Genomic DNA, 15,202 nt, shown 5'->3' with positions numbered 1-15,202 from the left:
GAGCACGCCTTACATGCCGGTCAGGCCAGCCCCTGGGTGGGTGGGTGGTGGGCTCTGGCCACTCTGGCGTCCTTGCCGGTTTGGCGGGACGGGGGCTGCGGGGACTGGGCGCTCCCCTTCAGCACAAAGGCCTGGGGTGTAGCGTGTATACAGATGGGTTTGGGTCCTGCAGAACCCAGGCTGGGCGCCCCCCCACCCCGAGGCCACTTGGGAGCGTGAGAGGATGGTTAGGTTTGGCGTCAGGATCCTGCCAAGCCCCCAGAAGGTTTTGGATCTCAAGATCAGGTAGCACCTGAGGCGCTCAGCTCCCTGGGAGGTCCCTCAGAGATCCCCCCCCAGAGGTCTGAGCTGGGGCTTTGAGCAACCCACCCAGGGGGCTGTGTCCTCCTGTCCAGGGCACGGGGTCGGCAGGCCCGTCTGGCCAGGCGCTCCAGCCTCCTTTTAACCGTCGTGGGGCCTCTCACCCAGGACAACAGCCCGACGTCCAACAGCCTGGAGGTGGGCCCCGACGCCACCGCCTACTGGTGGGGAGAGTGGACCAAGTGGACGGCATGTTCCCGCAGCTGCGGGGCCGGGGTGACGTCCCAGGAGCGGCACTGCCTGCAGCAGAGGTGCTGGTGTGAGCGCGGGGCCCCGTGGGGCTGGCTGCCCGGACAGCGGGGCGGGGGGCAGGGAGGCGGGCAGCAGCTGCCGGGGGGGTGGCTCGGGCTGAACGAAGCCTTCAGGTTGAGGCTGCACAGGCCAGCTGAGCCGGTCAGTCTTTTCATTGGCCTCCGCGTGGGGACGTGGCTTCTGTCGGGTCCCAGGCAAGAGTGTCCTGTGGTTCATCCCGCTCTGGGGCACTGGGCTAAGAGGACCCTGCCTAGGGCTCTTTCAGGGAGTGGTCAGGCCTCCCTGACCTTCTATCCTGAAGACCTGAGTTGAATAAACATGGGGTAAGCCTACGGTGCGGTGGTTACTGCTGGCCAGACCTGCGTTCACATCTTGCCTCTGCAACTCCCTAGCTGTGTGACCTTGGGGAAGTCACTTAACCTCTCTGAGGATCAGTTTCCTCTTTGTGGAGCGGAGATTATGCTCGAGCCCACCTGAGGTTTCTGAGCACGCGATTCCGTGTGTGTGTGTGTGTGTGTGTGTGTGTGTGTGTGTGTGTGTGTGTGTGTGTGCACTTTAGCAGAGGGCCCAGGCCCGGGCTGAACACTGTTCTGCCATCACTAATTCTGTGGCCTGAGACCCTACACCGTGTGCTGAGGATACAGAGGTGAAGGGGACCTCGCCCCTCCCCCAGGAGGAGGCTGAGAAGCCCCCTGAAACTGTGGGGGTACCTGAGACAGGAGCGGGCTCTGCTGGAGCAGCAGGGATGGAGTAGGGAGGGAGGCGGCCTCAGTCAGAGGAGCCCGTGGAGGCTCGGGGCTGGGGGGGACCGTCCAGAGGAGGGCTGGGAGCAGGGTCAGGACGGCAGCCGGCCACTCCTGACCTGAGCTCACAGCCCGGTCCTCCCTCCAGGAAGACATCCGTCACGGGCGCCGGGAACCGGACCTGCGCGGGCACGTCCAAGAGGTACCAGCTATGCAGAGTGCAGGTGAGGCCCGCCTGGCCGGACCACCCCCACCACCCCGTCCCACGCAGGACTCCGGGTGGCTTCCCGGTGGCCCCAGCCCTCTGGACACTCTGTTCTGGGCCCGCCCCTTGCATCCCAATGAACAGAAGTGGGGATGGGGGCCCCCAGGCCCAGAATCCCGCTCCCTGCCTCAGGTCAGGTCCGTGGTGCCCGCCACGCGCTGCGGGCACCTGAGTGGGAAGGACTCGCTTCTGCTGGCAGAGCTGTCATGTGACCTCAGAGTTTGGGGGTCTCTGGCCACCTGTGCCCCCCTGCACCCAGGGTGAATCATGCTCCCGGGGAGGCTTGATGTCACAGGCGGCCCTGTTCCGGCCACAGCCCCCGTGTGCCCCCTCTGCGCCCACACACTCAGCCCCCGAGCCTTGTCTGTTAACCTCGCTCTGCAGCGAGGTGGCCGGGCTGGGCTGGCCGGAGGCAGCACGCTGGTTTGGCTTCTGCGCGCTTCTCGATGATGGGGCCCAAGCCAGTCTGAACCGCACCCCCAGGACGGGGTGGGGCGGGGCAGAGAGATGACCGTGTGTGTCCTTGCGTCTGTGTGCATGTGTGAGGGGTCAGGGGCCGGCGGGAGTGAGCAGCCCGGCTTCTGGGTTGGCCTCGTGGGTCAGCTTGAGCTCGGGAGGGACACTCAGCCGGTTGAGCTTCTGGCCCCCTTGGAATCCTCTTCCACGAAGTCAAGCCCATTCAGTCAATGCCCGTGTCCCAGGCCCCATGGCTGTGGTTGCAGACATGCAGATGGGCCCCCTTCCCCAGGAGGCAGGGTGAGCACAGGCCAGGCTGGTGTCCCCGCGTCTCCATGAGCAGCAGGGGAGATGGCCAGGGTGGCAGGGGGCGACGGGATCCAGCTCGCAGCAGCGGGAGGGCCAGCACACGTGGGTCTGGAGGCCCGGCGCCCCCGCCCTCCTTCCAGAGAGCAGGGAGGAGAGGCCACCCCGCGGGCCTCGGCCTGGCACGGCCGTGCCGGCTGCAGCCACTTCCTGCTCAGCCTGGACAAAAATGCCTTTGTCGGGCCGAGTTCCTCCCGGAGCCTCCCTCCCTGTCTCTCTCTTCCCAGGAGTGTCCGCCGGACGGGAGGAGCTTCCGTGAGGAGCAGTGTATCTCCTTCAACTCCCGTGTGTACAACGGGCGCACGCACCAGTGGAAGCCACTCTACCCGGGTACTGCGGCCCTGGGCCACCCAGCGGGGGCCCGCTCCGGAAGAATCCATCCCTTGTGGCCACCCCCTGGGGACCACGGGAGGGCGCGCCCTTGTCCAGCGGGAGGGCAGGGGGGGAAACAGCCTGGGGGGCGGTTCTTGTCGAAGGTCCCCAGTAGTTCAGGCAACAGTGTACAGGACCTGGCTTCTCCTGCTCACGGAGGAGGTGCAGGGTGCCCAGGACCGGCAGCCTGGGGCCACCAAGTCGGCTCCGAAGTCCTGCAGAGGGGACGCTGCCCGCTACTCACAGGGCCGCAGAGGCTGGACTCAGAGCTGATCTGGGACAGATCACATGCATCTCAGTCCCCGTCTCTACCGCTGAGGCCCTGGGCAAAGTCCCTTCCACTCTCCAGGTCTCAGGGTTCCCATCTGCACCACGGACAGAGGGCTGTCTCCGTCGGGGTGGGGAGGGGCGGGAGACATCCCCGACTCAGGCTCCGCAGCGCCCTGAGACGCTGTCTCCCTGCAGACGACTACGTGCACATCTCCAGCAAGCCGTGTGACCTGCACTGCACCACCGTGGACGGCCAGCGGCAGCTCATGGTGCCCGCCCGCGACGGCACGTCCTGCAAGCTCGCCGACCTGCGAGGGGTCTGCGTGTCTGGAAAATGTGAGGTTGTTCAACACTGTAGCACAAGCACCCACCGGTCCCCTCGCGCCCGCCGCCCACCCCGTCCCCCCGGCGGTGGCGGCCCCGGGGTCTCGCCTCGCGCCCTCCCAGCAGCCTCTCCGCCTCCCTTCCTGCAGCCCATCGGCTGTGACGGGGTGCTCTTCTCCACCCACACGCTGGACAAGTGTGGCGTCTGCCAGGGCGACGGGAGCAGCTGCACCCACGTGACGGGCAACTACCGCAAGGGCAACGCCCACCTGGGTAAGAGCCCCTGGCCTGCCTCCGGCCGCTGAGTGGCCGCGCGCAGGGTCCTTCCCCTCCTGGGCGCCCCCCCGCCCCGGATCCTCTGCCCAGGCCTGGCAGGACTGGCCCAGCAGCTCTGGGAGGACCCTCTTGGCCACAGGGCTAAGAGCAGATCTGCGTGGCCCATCCCTGGATCCCAGGTGCCCCGGTGCACATGGGGCTGGGAGACCACCTCCAACTCAGCACAGCCTACAGGGAGGTATTAGCCCCGCTCGTAACAGGGGGAAACTGAGGCACGCGTTCGGTCCTTGCCGCTGACCTGAGGGTGGGGCCTGGGCACGTGGATTCTGGGGCCTGAGCTCTCAGACCCAAGTCTCCAGGGCTGAAGGGACGTGCTGGGTCCCACTGGCCCCAGCCGACCCAATGCAGAGCTGGCCCCTCTCTTTCCTGGGCTGCTTCTTATCAGCGGCCTCACAGGAGCGTCCAGCGCTGGGGGCTGGGCCGACAGGGGGGTCTGTGCATGTGCTGGGACTTGCTGGGACTTGCTGCTTTTGGAGGGATGTCGCTTATGACACTCGGGGCTAAACTGGAGGCATTCGTGGGCCTCGGTTAATGCCGTGGGATTTAACTGGGTTATCACAGCTCCTGGACTGGGACAGGCAGGGCAGCCCGAGACCCATTTAGCAGATGGGGAAACTGAGGTGCAGGGTGGGAACTGCCTGCTTGAAGTCCCCCACGGAGGCCAGGCACATCTGGACTGGAACCAACCCCGGGAGAGCCCCTGAGGACCTGGCTGTTGGGACCACACCTCTGCTGGAGCCGGAGCAGATGGATAATTTCAGAGTTAGTGTTAGAGCTTGGACGTGGCACCCAGGGATGAACACGCCGACTGAGGAGGGTCAGAGTAAGAGAAGGAGGGGTGTCTTAGCGGAGGCCCAGCTGGACAGGGCTCTGACTAACGCTTGACAGGCACAGTGGGCAGAGGCCGCTTTCTTCGCAGGGCTCACTTTGGAAGGAGCGTGGGCAAAGACATCGTGTGCTTCCTCTGTTCCTTGCACAAACCTGCCTGCAGGACCTTCTGCCAGGCCCCGGGGTGTGGACACGGCAGAGGCGGCGCTCAGGCAGTGCGTCTCTGTCTGAGCACCGCCTGTGTGCCAGGAGCTGCAGGGTACAGTAGGTCCTTGCCGGCACGGAGCTCGCAGCCTGGGGGCCTGGGGGCTGACACGGGACCAGTCCCACCCCTGCTGCCAAACGCGTTCTGTGCACGGGGCCACGTGCAGCGGGGTTAGCTTGCTCCCACCTCGCGGCATCTCCTCTGGGCGGGGACCACCACTGTCGTCGTGTTACAGATGTGGAAACAGAGAGGTTAAGAAACTAGGTTAAGGTCACATAGTCAAAAGAGGCAGAGTTGGGTCTGAACCCAGACAGCTTGTTCCCGGGTCTGTGGTCCTGAGCACTGACCCACATGGTCCCCGGGTGCGTGCATGGTAACCACGGTGAAGAGTCTCATGAGCTGGCTGCTAATTTAAAAGTAAGTATACATAAACAAAGATCATGGCATCCAGTCCCATCACTTCATGGCAAATAGATGGAGAAACAGTGGAAACAGTGGCAGACTTTATTTATTTGGGCTCCAAAATCACTGCAGATGGTGACTGTAGCCATGAAATTAAAAGACGCTTACTCCTTGGAAGGAAAGTTATGACCAACCTAGACAGCATATTAAAAAGCAGAGACATTACTTTGCCAACAAAGGTCCGTCTAGTGAAGGCTATGGTTTTTCCAGTGGTCATGTATGGATGTGAGAGTTGGACTATAGAGAAAGCTGAGAGCCAAAGAATTGATGCTTTTGAACTGTGATGTTGGAGAAGGCTCTTAAGAATCCCTTGAACTGCAAGGAGATCCAACCTGTCCATCTTAAAGGAGATCAGTCCTGGGTGTTCATTGGAAGGACTGATGTTGAAGCTGAAACTCCAATACTTTGGCTACCTCATGCGAAGAGCTGAGTCATTGGAAAAAGACCCTGATGCTGAGAAAGATTGAAGGCTGGAGGAGAAGCAGACAACAGAGGATGAGATGGTTGGATGGCATCACCAACTCAATGGACATGGTTTGAGTAAATTCTGGGAGTTGGTGATGGACAGGGAGGCCTGGCGTGCTGCAGTCCATGGGGTCGCAAAGAGTCGGACACGACTGAGCGACTGAACTGAACTGAACTGATATGGAAACCTTCAATGGCAACCCACTCCAGTATTCTTGCCTGGAGAATCCCATGGACAGAGGAGCCTGGTGGGCTACAGTCCATGGGGTCGCAAAGAGTCAGACAGAACTGAGCAACTATACACACACCTTCATTGCAATAAGTGATATTTAAGCAAAGTCAACCAGTTAATCCTAAAGAAAATCAACCCTAAGTGTTCATTGGAAGGACTGATACTGAAGCTGAAGCTGAAGCTTTAATACATTGGCCTCCTGATGCAAAAACCCAACTCATTGGAAAAAGACCCTGATGCTGGGATAGATTGAGGGTCGGGGAGAAGGGGACAGCAGAGGATGAGATCGTTGGATGGTGTCATTGACTCAATGGACATGAGTTTGAGTAAACTCTGGGAGATAGTGAAGGACAGGGAAGCCTGGCGTGCTGCAGTCTATGGGGTCGCAAAGTCAGACATGACTGGGCTACTGAACACCACCAAGCACAGTCCTCACTTCCTAATCACTTACCTCTGGAATTAGTGTGTCTGTCAGCTGGAAGTACTAGGGCAGCAGGCAGATGACTGCGTCCCTTTTCCCAACCCTGCACGCAGCGACACCAGTTGGCAGCTTAAATCGGCCACTGTGACAGGCAGTGTTTGCACCCCGGAAACAGGCCAGGGCTGCAGGTCACAGCACCTGCTCTCCCACCAGGACAGCCGGAGGCAAAGTGTTTAGGGGCCCCCTGCTGGCTGGAAGGACAGGCTCAGGGTCTTCAGGTACCTGCAAAGGGGAGCAGCCTGTAGAAGCATCTCATCTGCCAGGTGGGCCCACACGTTCCTCAGGTGGCCTGGAATCAGCAAACCTGATTCCAGAACCTTCTCACCATCTCCTAAAAAGCTTTTCATTCTTAAGGCTTTAAAAATCTCCCCTCCTTCTCCCCAGCGAACCCTCTACCACTTTCTGGCGGCACTGTCCCTTCCTCAGACCCTGCCCCCAAGACCCTTGGTCCCTCTTTAGGGAGCTCTGCGGGAATGTCCGTGGCTGCTTCCTCACCTGCTGGGGCCTTTGATGACAGGCCCCGAGCTGGGGCCACGTACCTCCTCACCTACATTTGTAATGTAGCAAGCCTGTAAAATCAATGTGATGTTATGACAGTGTGGCTTTTTTAAAATAATAATAGTGAGAGTGTCCTCAGGGCCAGGCTCTGAGCTACCCAGAATCTCCTCCATCACCGAGCATGGGGGCTGTCATCCCCGTGTGTGGATGAGAACATGGAGGCCTGAGGCTCTAGCAGCTTGCCCAGGGCCACCTTGGTGATAGCGGTGGAGCAGGACTGAGGACGTCTGACTCCGGCCCATCTATGACCCCCGTGGCCTGTGGCGTCCCTCAGGAGGAACAGGGCAGGTACTCGGGAGCGGCACCCACGGCCTCGATGGGAAAGTGTCTTGGAATGCGGTACCGCTCAGGCCATGCCGGGACGGCCAGCCAGCTCGCCAGCCGCACGGGTGGTTCCCGCAGTGCCGTGCGCGCACCCCTTGGGGGCCTGGGTGCAGCTCTCGGGTGGGGACGGGGCTGCCCTGAGACACTGTCTCTCGCCCACCAGGAGCGCAAGAAGGTGGTGACCGCCATCCAGGGCTGCCTTTCCGCTCGAGAGGCGCCTGTCGCGGCCAACCCGCCGCTCACCACTGTCCCCTCCCCCAGGTTACTCTCTGGTGACCCACATCCCGGCTGGCGCCCGAGACATCCAGATTGTGGAGAGGAAGAAGTCTGCGGATGTGCTGGGTGTGTATGTGGGCCTGGCGGCTCGCAGGGCTTGTGGATTTACACAGGGTGAAATGTGTGGGTTGTGGGTGGATGGGGGGCACTTGACCTTGCAGAAGAGGGGTGGCCCCGGAAGCCAGAACTCTGCCTGGGTGTCTGTGTCCATGCATGGGGTGGGGGTGGGGGCTCCTCGGGAGGCTGACCTCATCCCCAGGTGTGGAAAGACCTCACACTCAGGGCAGCTTGACACCAGAGGGGACTGTGACTCAGGTGGTGAGCGCCCCATCCCCGGGGGGCCAGGCACGGGAAAAAACTGGAGGTGCTGGAGGCGGCATCTCTGACCCCCCCGTCCTGCCCCAGGGCCTGAGGACTGAGAGTCTGGGGGTGAGAAGTTGAGGCAGGGCAAGAGGAAGTGGGGGGCCAGTTGGAAGCCAAGGGTGACAAGAAGCAGGGGTGGGATGCAAGCTCCCATCTGGGGCCCAGAGTTGATGTTCTGGCCACTGGCCATTCTGGTGGGAAGCTGGAGGCATTTGGGGTCTCTGACTTGAGGATTCTGGAGTAAGTTGCGTATTGGCCGAGGCAGTGAGGCCCACCTGGGTGACGATGTCTGGAAGGGCTCCCTGTGCGGTTGGAGGTTGGTGGGGCTATGCCCATTGTCTGTACCCCTGGGGAGCCCTTTCTGGCCAAGGAGGACAGGTATTGACAACTGGGAGCTGATCTCTGCCAGGCAGGCCAGGGACCCAGGCAGGCAGGCTGTCCCTGAAGCCTGACTCACCTCCCTGCCTCTCGAGGCATCTTCTTGGGGGCCAGGGCCAGCGGGGTGCAGCCACCCTTCCTGGGGGGTGCTGGTGTGGGGGTAGAGTGTCTGCTAAAGTTCCCTGGGGTTGAACCCTGCACAGGCTGTCAGCCCCAGCGCCTGGGCCCCTGAGCGCCAGCCGCTGACCCAGTGGGTCTTCAGGCTCTAGGCGGCAGCCCCGGACCCGAGCGGGAGCCCGGCCTCTGCCAGGCCGGTTGCTCTGTGGCCTGCGGGGAGGGTGCTGAGGCCAGGAAACACCGTGTTCCCAGAGCTGGCTGCAAAGACATCATTCTTGAAACAGACGCGTAGAAATACTGAGGGCGGCCCGGAGTGCTGGGGAAGCCGCAGGAAGGAAGGTCATTACTGTCAGGAAGCAGGTTTTGGACGTGGGCCGGGGATTTAACCCCGTGCGCGAGCCTGGCCCTGCGGGTCCCCTTGCCCGGCCCATGCTCTCGTCCTCGTTATTTTTGACGGAGCTGCACAGAGAGTACTCGTCCAGCGGGCGGAGGCTGCTCGCTGTGTCTGATAATAAATTAACTGCTGGGCTCCGCTGCGCGTGTTGCATCAGGAGCTTTGGAAGCTAAGCTCTTCCCCGCCTTCAGGCCAGTTCCTGGAACAGGCTCTAAGGACACCCTCTGGAAGAGACGCTGTCCCCGAGGTGGAGCCCCCACCCACACCAGCCCTGAGGCTCCCGGGGAGGGCTAGCGGCCCGGCTCTGGGCAGACGTTCCAGCCTGTTGCCAGGGGTGTTGGGGGGGGTGCGGTTCCAGTTCCGGGAGCAGACGTCCTTCCGAGGTCCTTGGTTCCAAGTGTCCACCACACCCTGCCTCAGAGAGAGGCTGCCCCGGGAGAAGGGGCAACCAGGTCCCCCAGCCTGGCAGAGCATCACGCTCCCAGCAAGAGCACCAGGCCGGTTAGCTTGGGGTGGTCTGGTAGGGCCTGCGGGGGATGCTGAGACAGGGCTGCAGTGTCGCTCTGCGTGGGCCCCGTCGGGGCGGGAAGCTAAAAGTGGCGAGTCCCCCCAGCTCACGGGGGATCTCTAGCAGAGCTGGCCCCAACCTGGGTGACACCTGCGGTCCAGCATGTGTCTAGACCTGGCCGCTTGGCCCTGACGCTCCTGATCGCCCTGCAGCCCCGGGCCCTTCCGAGGCCACCAGAATGGCAGGACCAAGCGGGCCCCGAGCCAGCCATCCTCGGGTCGTCTAGACAAGCCCTTGTTTATTTTAGGCTGGTTAGGAATGAGGACTCATGTCTCCCCGGCCAGGGCCACATGCTGTGGCAGACAGAGCCTGCCACTCCCACACCACGTGGAGGTTCCCGGCTCTGGGGGTTTGGGGAGGGTCACAGGGCCAGGCTGACCAGAGAGCCTGAGCGTGGGGTCCCGCTCCTCCTGGCCCTTCAGCCCCCTCTGCGTGCCCCACTCCCCGGCACATGTGACTGGGCAGCTGTGCCCTTTCAGCTCTTGCAGATGAAGCCGGCTACTTCTTCTTCAACGGCAACTTCAAGGTGGACAGCCCCAAGAACTTCAACATTGCCGGCACCGTGGTCAAGTACCGGCGGCCCATGGACGTGTATGAGACGGGCATCGAGTACATCGTGGCTCAGGGGCCCACCACCCAGGGCCTGAACGTCATGGTGCGTGGGCCGCCGCCCCCGTGCACGCTCACTCACTGATTCACGCCCTCATCCCAGCCCTCACTCAGATTCGAGTTCCTTCACTGGCCTCCCAGTGACTCGTGAATTCATTGGCCCGTTCGCTCGCTCACCCTCTCACCTGTGTGGTCCTCCCCCTCCCCTCCCTGCCTCCTCCTTCCCCCCTTCTAAGTTAGCTCCCCTGGGGGGCATACACAGCAGGAGCCCCAGGAACTGTGTGGGGGGGATGAGGACAGAGGGCTGGTTGGGGTGCGGGGGTGCAGGACCCCACCCCACTCCGCAGTTGGGGTTTGACCCCCCATGGAGTTCCCTACTCCCGGCCGCATGGACCCTCAGTGCCAAGGATGTGGCGGAGCTTGTCACAGCCATCCCCTGATGCTGTCCCCGGTGCTCATGGCTCCTGGGGGTGGGGCAGGGGCACGAGCAGAGGGCGGGAGAGTGCAGCCTGTTAGGCCCAGCTTGCCAGGACTCTCCCGGGGCTCCTGTCCAGAAGTGAAGGTCACTGCTGCCTCGCCCCGGCTCTGGAAATGTAGAGGAACATCATGGAGATCAGGGGATGTTAAGAGGTAGTTTTGAGGCTCTTGGAGGCCTGCTGGCCTTCGTGGTCACCGAGGGATGTGGTGGGAACAGAGGCCACCCTCCTGACCGATGCCGGAGGCTGGCCCATGTCAGCTGGCAGACCCCTTCTATCTCTTGCCTGGTTGTTTCAGGCCCTCCTGGGGCGGGGGCTCCCCTGAAGGCATTAACAGATGAACCAGAGACCCTCTTCCCTGAATCCACCCATGTGCGCCTTCTCCAGACCACCTCCTCCCCTGTCTTAAAATCTTTTCCTTCCAGGTGCCTGACTAACCAGCCAAGCCAATTGCACCGTCCATGAGTCAGCATTTATTCTTACCTAGGGCCACTCTGTCTTCCTTACAAACTGGATGACCACCTTACACGCACTGCCTGAAGCTCGCTGGGAGGGTTTTCCTTCACAGCAACTTTTCGGGGTCCCTCCGGAGCAGAGCTCATTTTCAGCTTGCACCTCCAGACCAAGCTGGCCTGATTTCGTGTCAAGTTTGGCCATGGTCCTCCTCTCTGACTTCATCAGAAGGGTACCCCACGCGGCCATAGGCGTGAGCTGAGAGAGTGTGCTGGTGCCAGAGTCGTGGGTGACGGCAGTTGGGTCACCTGCTGACCAGCTTTCTGACCCTCGAGCCCTGGACTGCTTCTGGGCCCTCCCAAGCTCCGAACTTAATGGAGTTGAGGGGCCGCGTGTTATGTTGTCCAGCTCTGGTCACTTGATGTCCTATGGTCAGAGGGCCTGGTAGCTTACCAGGAGCTTTTCCCAAAGAACATCTATTTATTTTAGGGGGTATGGCCTTTCACTAGAATGCTAGGGTCTACGTTATCATTTTCTCAGCTAAGGTTGGCAGAAACTCTGCAGTCCATCTTTCTCCACCACAGACACCTCTGTTACTCCAAGGGCTGCCGGGTACTGTGGCCCAGGAGGCAGGATGTGTGCACCACCACCTGGACCTCCTGCAGAGCCCTTTGCCCTCAGGACCCCACTCAAAGCAAATCCCATGTATGGACTGGACCAATATTCCCAGACGTGGAATACGTTGTGTCCAAAATTCTTCATGATGGGGGAGCATGAGATGTGATCATTTTCCCTTTCTTTTCGAGGAGAGGTCCTTTCCTGCCCTTGACGACTGGCCCCGGAGATTTTCAGTGTCTTGGGGCCAGTCTTCCCCGGGGGTTAATCTCTGAGCATCTGGAGCACCTGTGTTTTACCAAGGCCTCCAGTGCCCCTTCCCGCTCATCTGATAAACACGATGTTGTCAGCCTAGAGGACCAAGGTCATGTAATGTGGGACGGGCCAGACCCCTTTGTCCTGTGTTGTGACAGGGAATAGGTGAGTCAGGGTGGCCCTTGGGCAGAGCCCCAAAACAGATCTCTCCTGCTCCTCGTTCCCGAAGGGGCAGATGAGAATGTGCCAGATGGATGGCCACATACGTTCAGCTGGAGGGCACGTTAATCTGTTCTAGAAAAGATGCCACATCAGTCCCAAAGCTGCACTTGAGGCTACTGCTGGGCTGAGTTTGTGGCAGTTCACCTCCTGGATCTGACTTGCTTCTGTTAGGGTCAAACTGTTGAATTAAATGGGGGCTATGATGGGGTCAGCACCCCTGCATCCTTGAGGTCTTTGAGCAGCGCTGATCTCTGTGTTTTCCCCAAGGATGCAAAGTGGTTTCTGATTTACCCTCTTGCATGAGGTTGGGACTCAGGTTCACAGGCTTCCCAGCTATGGTACAGCTGCTCCCCCCAGGTCCAGGAGCCGCCATGAGAGTTCTGCCAACTCCCAGTTATGCGTTTGGGGGCTGGGTGAGCCTTGGATCCAGTGGATGGACTCTGGATCAGACCAGAGTCATCATGGGGCCATTACTTGTCACCCACATGTTCTCACAGTAACGGAAGGTAATAATGATGCTTTGGGTCCCTGGTCAACAAGGACCACGTGGACCCAGGTTCCACAGTGTCTACCTGTTTCTCCACTGAGCAGTTCACCACGTAAATAGCTGTGAGTTTTTTGGAGGAAGAACTGGGGGAGCCTTTTTCCTGGGGACTTACTTGGCTGTTCCATCCTTCAGTGGATTCTGGGTCTAAAAAGTGGTCCAGGAAATAGAGCGGGAATGGATACTTTTATGTGGCAGCTGCCTCTGCCTCGTGCGTATCCACCCTCGATTTCTTCTGATCAGATGGATGGAGAAACACCTTTCTGGGCCCACGCATCTGTCCCCAGGGCGTTCTTTGTTTTATCAGCTGTGTCCAAATGTGTCCCTGGCTACGGTGTCAACCTTCTTGCTCATCATGGTACTTGAGCCTCCTTGTTCTGACTATCCTGGAGAGCAGACGTAACAGCACCTCTTGCCACCAACCCTGGCCCATGAGGACACCCATCAGCCCTCCGGGTGTCCCTCTGAGTGACGCTGGTGACTCTTCGCCATCACACTTCCTTTCGCTGCGGCAGACGGCATGTCCTCAGGCGATGCTACAGAAAACAGTCGCCTGGAGGCTCCCTCCTTCGGTGTCTGCTGCGATGGCCCCAGCGTGGATTGTTCCCTCACCTCCTCCTGGGGTTCTTGCCAGTGTGGTTCCTCCCTCATCCTGAATGAGGGCTCCCCTGGGAGACTCCCCGCCTCACGCAGGCTCAGCTTCTGCTGCCTCCGGCGACTGGTCCTGCGGGCCTGTCACGGATTGCCTCTTTTCCCCTGAGCAGCCCCATGACTGTCCTGAGCAGGTGGAAAGGGGTCTGAACGCAAGCCTCCAGCCGGGTGGTCCAGGGAGGAGGTGGGCACGGCCCCAAGGGAGGCTGGCAGGGTTTTGAAGGCAGAGATCTCTGCACCATCTTCCGGTGAGGGCCGGGGGCTGGCCGTCACGGGGGTGGGAATGACCACATTCCAGGCCCCAAGATTCAGGGGAATCTGAGATTTCAAAATGTTCAAGCAGTTTCACTCAGATCTCCAGGCTCCAAGCCATTCCCCGGTCGGGCTCCTGGTGAGGTGGAGAAGCCAGCCTGGTTCTCTGGTTCTGGTACACTTTCTAGTCCTGCTGGGGGACATCCGCCTCTCCACGTGACACCAGCGAGGCCCTCTGGCTCGGCCTGAGGTTGCAGCTTAGGTGGTGACGTCACCCTAGCCTTTTGCTGTCTTTCTCCACAGACCCTTACCTTTGCTCCAGGCCCCTGCAACCCCAGCCAGCTCCCAACACTTGAGACACCGCACCCACAGCACACTTCCTTCCTCTCGTATCCTCCCCAGCCCACTGTGTGGGGGGGATCTCAGGGGTCTGTGCACCGCCAGGGAATCACCCCTGCTGGTGGAGGACCCTACTCTAAACACCCATTTGAGAGCCCACTTCCTGGGGCCTCTTACACCAGCTGACTTAGACCAGGCAAGCCCTCGGGGAGGGTGGGGGGCGGGCGCTGGACCAGTAGGGGAGATGCTGGCGGTGATGTGGTCTCAACAGATGCCTCAGCACATCCCCCACCAGCCGTGATGGTGGGGGACCCTCAGGGGCCTGGGCCTTGGCCCTTCCCGCGCGGCCAGGGGGGCAGGTGGTGGGGACGGTCCAGTCTTATTGCTTAGGACTGCCGGCACGTGGTGATGGTAAAACGCAGGCTGGGTTTTAACTGGCTTTATTTCCTTTCAAACACTCTCTGCTACCCGAGCACCCTTGACTGCCTGTGCCTGGGCTTTGTCCGCTGGTCCTGGGCCATGTTCACCCGTCTTTGGACACGGGCTGCCCGTGGGGCTAAGTGTGGCCTTGGGCAGGCGAGGCAGCGTCCTCCAGGCAAGGGGGAGTCCCCGGGAGGGACTCAGCTGTCGGCCTGTGTGTGGCAGGGAACCCTCCCGCAGCTGCGGGACCAGAGTCTCCTGTCCTCGAGGGGCTCGTGGGCGGCGGGCTGAGCAGCCGCTCTGGGCTGGTGGGGAAGGGCTGGGGGAGGGGAGGGGCCAGGGTCCCACTTCTTCTCCTCCCCCAGGTGTGGAACCAGAATGGCAAGAGCCCCTCCATCACCTTCGAGTACACTCTGCTGCAGCCGCCGCACACCCACCGCCTCCAGCCCATCTACTACAGCTTCTCGGATCCCGCCTCCGACAGCGTGGAGAGCCAGGAGCTGGACGGGGCTGGGCTGGTGGGCTTCCTGCAGCACAACGCCTCCCTCTTCGGCCAGGCCTCTTCGGAGCGGCTGGGCCTGGACAACCGCCTGTTTGGCCACCGGGGCCCAGGGATCGAGCTGGGTCTGAGCAGAGGCCAGGAGACCAACGAGGTGTGCGCGCAGGCCAGCGGCAGGGCCTGCGAGGGGCCCCCCAGGGGCAAGGGCTTCCGAGGTAACCAGGAGGAGGGGCGGGGTGGGGGGGCGCTCCTAGGGAGAGGGCCCTCGGGTGAAGGGTCTTCAGCCCCCGCAGCCTGCAGAAGAGGGCAGCGGCGGTGCCGGTCACGTGCGGGCTGGCGGGGCAGGTGTGACCTCCACACACCTTCTTCGAGGTGGGTAAGGCTGTCTCCACTTGACCGAAGTGGGGACTGAGCCCCGGGGAGCGGTCTTTCCCAAGTGACGCCGTCCCCATCTGCTGGGGGCAAATCCCAG

The 15,202-nt window shown here is 61.2% G+C and overlaps 1 protein-coding gene across 6 annotated transcripts in view; it reads left to right on the top strand.

The window, feature by feature from the left end:
- The window catches only part of ADAMTSL2 (ADAMTS like 2), a 35,880-nt gene that overhangs the window by 3,363 nt on the left and 17,315 nt on the right, over positions 1 to 15,202 (top strand). For 4 of the 6 annotated variants that reach the window (XM_043916383.1, XM_043916386.1, XM_043916382.1 and 1 more), the window contains 8 exons: positions 396 to 619; positions 1,504 to 1,579; positions 2,670 to 2,772; positions 3,280 to 3,425; positions 3,558 to 3,681; positions 7,561 to 7,641; positions 9,875 to 10,050; positions 14,597 to 14,945. In XM_043916383.1, the coding sequence (XP_043772318.1) occupies positions 396 to 619; positions 1,504 to 1,579; positions 2,670 to 2,772; positions 3,280 to 3,425; positions 3,558 to 3,681; positions 7,561 to 7,641; positions 9,875 to 10,050; positions 14,597 to 14,945 (1,279 nt within the window). The remainder of the gene's footprint in view (positions 1 to 395; positions 620 to 1,503; positions 1,580 to 2,669; positions 2,773 to 3,279; positions 3,426 to 3,557; positions 3,682 to 7,560; positions 7,642 to 9,874; positions 10,051 to 14,596; positions 14,946 to 15,202) is intronic. The other 2 variants (XM_043916385.1, XM_043916387.1) reach the window with 1 other exon arrangement.

Source organism: Cervus elaphus, chromosome 11 (assembly GCF_910594005.1).
Source record: "Cervus elaphus chromosome 11, mCerEla1.1, whole genome shotgun sequence".
Lineage (NCBI taxonomy): Eukaryota > Metazoa > Chordata > Mammalia > Artiodactyla > Cervidae > Cervus > Cervus elaphus.
The sequence above is the reverse complement of the archived record's forward strand: the minus strand, read 5'-3'. Positions and strand labels throughout refer to the sequence as shown.